Source organism: Cynoglossus semilaevis, chromosome 1 (assembly GCF_000523025.1).
Source record: "Cynoglossus semilaevis isolate Cse_v1.0 chromosome 1, Cse_v1.0, whole genome shotgun sequence".
Classification (NCBI taxonomy): Eukaryota; Metazoa; Chordata; class Actinopteri; order Pleuronectiformes; family Cynoglossidae; genus Cynoglossus; species Cynoglossus semilaevis.
The window spans coordinates 27,553,696-27,559,268 of NC_024307.1; the positions used below are offsets into that span (position 1 = coordinate 27,553,696).

General features: G+C 38.0%; 1 protein-coding gene and 1 non-coding gene across 16 annotated transcripts in view; one reads left to right on the forward strand and one right to left on the reverse strand.

Annotated features, from left to right (window-relative positions):
• ablim2 (actin binding LIM protein family, member 2) overlaps positions 1-5,573 on the reverse strand; it is an 87,196-nt gene that overhangs the window by 26,510 nt on the left and 55,113 nt on the right. For all 15 annotated transcript variants that reach the window (XM_025062554.1, XM_025062735.1, XM_008323906.3 and 12 more), the window contains exon 7: positions 1,026-1,113. In XM_025062554.1, the coding sequence (XP_024918322.1) occupies positions 1,026-1,113 (88 nt within the window). The remainder of the gene's footprint in view (positions 1-1,025; positions 1,114-5,573) is intronic.
• Positions 3,782-3,863, forward strand: trnal-aag (transfer RNA leucine (anticodon AAG)). Its single transcript has one exon. It is a non-coding gene; the product is annotated as a tRNA-Leu (tRNA).

Below are 5,573 nucleotides of genomic sequence, written 5' to 3' on the forward strand. Positions count from 1 at the left end.
CTTCACGTTTTTCCTGTGACCAAAACTCAGACACTGCAGCCTCTACTGTCACCCGGTGATGCAGCAGAGTGTGACCTGTTTGACTTTGGCAGGAATCTTTATGAGTCATTCACTGATGTGCGCACACAGTTCAAAAGAATCCCGCAGAGACATATATCACATATCACATTGGGTTCAACGCTGACGTTCAGTTCTGCTGCTGCTGGTGGTGGGGGTGTAGTGGGAGAAGAAGAGTGGGGGAACAGGGGCTGGGGGGTGTGTGGTACAACCTAAATTTGTCAACATCATATATATAAATATATACACATATCTGTATATATATATGTATATATATATTTATATATATTCTTATCTTTTACCTTGCAGATACATTTCTTCTCCCTCTGCAAACATCTGCTCACAGCGGGCACAGCGGGCACATGTGGGGTGGTAGTGCTTCTCTCCAGCCTGTGACGAGATAAAAAAATATTGTTTAATATGTTTAAGTTTAAAAAAAAATGCAAATTTAAGAAGGACAACTTTTTAAGGATCAGTCACAAACTTAAGATTACCCCATTCTCCAAAATATTTTTTACTTGGTCAGTGTTACAAAGGAGGTGGCATTTTACTGATTAAGCTGTTTAAATTAATACAATTAGATTACATAATTGAAATGACATATTGTATAGTAAGATTGTTAGATTATCAAAATCTCAGAGAACTGAAATTTTACACAAATTTATATGAATTTAGTATATTTATGGTGCTGGGGGGGTAGATAAACTGGAATGAAGTGAGACGACAAAAGAGCCTGTCATCTCTAGACATTTCACTCCGCTTCCTGTCGCCTAAGAATAGACAGTCATGTGCCGTACCGTTTAATCCTCTGTGATTAGGCAGATCCAGTTACAGCACCTACATTTCATATTGGAGTTTCCGTAGGAGTGTGTGGTACAACCTAAATTTGTCAACATCATATATATAAATATATACACATATCTGTATATATATGTATATATATATTTATATATATTCTTATTTTTTACCTTGCAGATACATTTCTTCTCCCTCTGCAAACATCTGCTCACAGCGGGCACAGCGGGCACATGTGGGGTGGTAGTGCTTCTCTCCAGCCTGTGACGAGATAAAAAAATATTGTTTAATATGTTTAAGTTTAAAAAAAAATGCAAATTTAAGAAGGACAACTTTTTAAGGATCAGTCACAAACTTAAGATTACCCCATTCTCCAAAATATTTTTTACTTGGTCAGTGTTACAAAGGAGGTGGCATTTTACTGATTAAGCTGTTTAAATTAATACAATTAGATTACATAATTGAAATGACATATTGTATAGTAAGATTGTTAGATTATCAAAATCTCATAGAACTGCAATTTTACACCGTCAAATTTATATGAATTTAGTATATTTATTATATTGTATAATTTTTATTAAGTATTAGTATAAGTATTTAAAAAAAAAAAAAAGAACTCGCTGTTTTACAGCACTCAATATGTGAAACTGATTTATTAAAAAAAACATCGTCTTATCCACAGTAATTGTAATCTAGTATGTGGCCACAAGATAGAGCCCTTGCTCTAATTGACGACAGAGTAGCGTTCTTTAAATCGCTTCCCAAAAAAAAGACCGAATATAAAAATAACAAGGATATATTGATGGAACTTGCCTGACTGTTTATTAACAACATTAGCTGTTTTTTTTTTTTAAATCAACTTTCTCAACACTTTTGTCCTTGACAACAATTACTTCGTCCTAAACAAACCCAGCCACATATCTCCTATCTCGTTACAGTATTTACAACCAAGATGACTTTAGGTGCACTGACATTCAGGAGCTAATGGGGTCAGTTGTTATCTCCAGAGTTTGAGGACTACTCCACTCACGGGTGTGAGGCCTGAGGGCTGTCACGCCAAGGATGGATGTACTTGTTATGTTGAGTTATAGTTGTTGTGTTTATTGCTTTTGTACTTCTTAAACCACCGGCCACCGAGAACTGCTGGAATCCATTTTGCGTATTGTAGCTAATTAGCTAATCTAGAACCCAAGACCAGCTGTTGTCGTTTGGATGATGTGGCTCTTTTGTTTCTCCTTTCTTTTATAAGTGAAAGTGCAACATCGGATCGGTGACATCCTGTAAACTGTATTGTTTACAGGATGTCAGTGAACAGGAAAATGACTATACTGTAAATATTTAAATGTACTACGTTGGATTTCTCATTTCGTCTCATGAATGGGAATAAAATCACTGCCATGTGTGTATATGTATCATTTTGACCCAAACTAGCTTTGACACTCAGGGCCTGCTACAGAATTTACTCCTTGGGCTTCAATCCAGAAGACGTTTATTTTTTGCAAAACTTCCCATGGTATTTTAGGTGAGTGATTCCAGCTACTGTGCAAAAACCAAAGCGTATGTACTAGAAATATTGTCGTCGAACCAAGCGACAGGAAGTGACAGGGAGAACAATCGAGTACTCGGATGGCAGCAGAAGGCTATAAAAATCTGGTGAAGAAGATCTTGATGTGTGTCTTTCTTCAATTCCTGTGAGTGTAACAGTGATGTGTTCAACTAAACAGGCCTAGGTGACAAAGTAAAGTGTGAGTGAAATGAAACAAAAAGATAGTTACATTTAATTACATAGACTTTTTGAGACATTTTTGTTTGGTGATGGTTCTAATCATCAATCGCGGTCCTGTTTAAACGTATAGAAATTTGACACTTTTTAACCCAAATATTATGTTTGACAAACATTTAAATGCATAATATCTTTATATAAAATAAAATATCTTTATTTTCTGTTTAAGTGGTGAAAGTAATAAATATAAACCAATTTTCCAAATAATCCAATCGAGGCTGAGTAGTCAAAACAAAGTCTGAATTGAAAAAAAAGAAAATACACCAGAACTAGCCTTTAAAGACACACATCTACGCAAATTGTGTGTGAAGTAATCCCAAAAGGAGAATCCCTGTACTTGCTCAGAAGAATTTTTGTGCCCTATCTTATCTTGTTCTTGTTTTTCAACAACACAAAGCCAAAAAGTTAAGCCAAATTATCTCACAGGAGTTGATTTATGCGCTCAATAACAAACTCAACAGCACCAGATGTGAATGTTTCACAAGAAAAAAAACATTCTCCCTTATTGTGAAAAAAAAACCCCAGGATGTCAACACCCTATTTCTTGGACAGAATTTTGGTTTAATGTTCCAGGTAGTAACAGGAGAAAATATATTTGAGTTAGTAACTGGTCGCACGCTGCGAGCTATGTCAAAAGTCAGAGACAGAAGTGAAATAAGACAGATAAATGGACGACAGAGACAGAGAAGGAAGGAAGTTGACTTAGAAACGCTGAAGCCAGAAGATAAACTGCTGGAACGGGACTGAAATTCCAACATGGAAAGAATGAGAGTGCCGGAAAAGAGATAGTACTCCAATCAAAACCTTCAGTTTACAGGCAGCACGAGAGGCCCATTATCATATTCAATGTCAGGCAGCTAAGCTAAGTGAAGGAAGAGAAGGATTGAAGATGAGCCGCAGGGGCAACGAGAGGTTTTACTGAGGAATACAGTAAAGCTAGCCGCTCAGCGTAAAGATCTGCAGGAGCATTCGTTTTTATATGCTGATGTTTCAAACGGTACAGGACTAGGAGTAGCTACAGCAACAGCTGGGAGCAGTGAGTTTGCAAGAAAACAGGTCGAATGAGGGTTGATCCATTTAAAGAATCAGAATAGATACTAGTGAGTGCACATACACAGATTGAGGTCAATAAACAAAAAATCCAATGGTAGCGTGGCCGAGGGGTCTAAGGCGCTGGATTAAGGCTCCAGTCTCTCTGGGGGCGTGGGTTCGAATCCCACCGCTGCCACCATTACTTATCTTAATTTTGGGTGTTTCCATAGTGTACTAGTTAGCACGCCGACCTTGGAAGCAAAGAGCCGAGTCATGGCTTCAATTCCCAGAAGAATCACATGGATCCTTAATTTCCCATTGGAATCAATAACATATCTTTCTATCTATCTAATTTGAAATCTGCCTGCGTTCTCTTCTCTGCTGTTAGTCTCGTGTTCTAGTCGAGTCAGAATTACATGGAAGTAAAGCCTTGCACCAGCGATAAATTCAATTTCAATGTTTAATAATATATATATACAAATATTCAAATGAGATCTATGAAGGTTGAAGTGGAGTTGAAGGGTTCCATGTGCACAGCAGTTGAACATGGGTTAGTCGGTCCTGAGAGATAGGCAAACGCTTTTAGATGGGCTAACGCCTTGCCCCTGTAAATATTGTTTACAGAGGCATTAAAGGTCTTGATCACAAGATCACAACTTTTTCTTAGCATATAGGCCATTGTGTTCAAACTAGCCCAAAGGCTAGTGAACAAGCTTAAAATAGCCGGTGTCAGGTTGGGAGATGAATTAATACCTAAACAACCGCATAGACATACTGTACGTAGCAAAGCATCATGGACACATATGATGTCATTTTCACACACAATGAGAAAACGACAGGAGTCCATTTCTAATGTTCGTGATTCTGCAGACACTGAAACCTGAGAGGTGTTTTACGAAGAGGACGTGAGTGTTGTGGGATTAGCAGAAGGGTGAAAATGAGGAAGGGAGACATAGATACAGAGAGAGAGAGAGAGAGAGAGAGAGATTGTTCTTTTCTGGGTCACACCAGCACCAACAAACACACCCTCCCCCCATCGGACAGCTTTCTTCCTCTTCTGTTCCGCTCATCCCTCTCTTCATCTCACAGTATCTGGTGTCAACTCTCTGCATGACTGCAGAATAACCAGCAGCACTACACAGATTTTCGCCTGCTCTCTCCATCTGTGGATGTCATGTGACCAAAACATTAGAAGTGGCATTTAAATTTTACCATCAAATGTACTTTTTGGGTGTACTCTTGGCCGTGGCCGTGGTCGATTCTTTAACACTGCTTTTTTGGCTAACTTCAAATAGATGTTAAGCTACCTCTAACTGGTTCTTAGCCAACGTTACACTGGTTGTGGGTAACATTACTGTAACATTAGATTTTGTCCAAGTTAACAAGCATTTTTAGCTGATTTCAAAATGTATCTTAACTAGCTGGACACTGTTTTATACGCTAGATTTATACTGGTTTTTGGCTAGCTTAGCACGTTTCACTTCTTTTGGTGAATTGAAGTTTTTCTCAACATGGCTTTCTGATTACAGCAGTGATTACCAACCACTGTATGGGTGCACTGTGAGAGATCATCTGATGTACTGTAAAGAATTATCCAAATTCACTTGAAAGCATATGTTTTTTAACTATTAATATTTTGTCTTAGCAACAATAACAGTCAGAAAAACCTAATACTCTTCCAGTACGTGGAAGCAGATGATTGCAACCTAATCTTCCAGTACGTGGAAGCAGATGATTGTAAAAGATATGAAGAGAAAGAGATTTAGAGATGCTGAAGAATAGCCTTGTGTGTCTTTCTTCAATTCCTGTGTGTTGTGTTCAACTAAACAGGCCTAGGCTTCAGAAGTCAATGATAGATGGATGGATAGATAGATGGATGGATAGATAGATGGATGGATGGATGGAT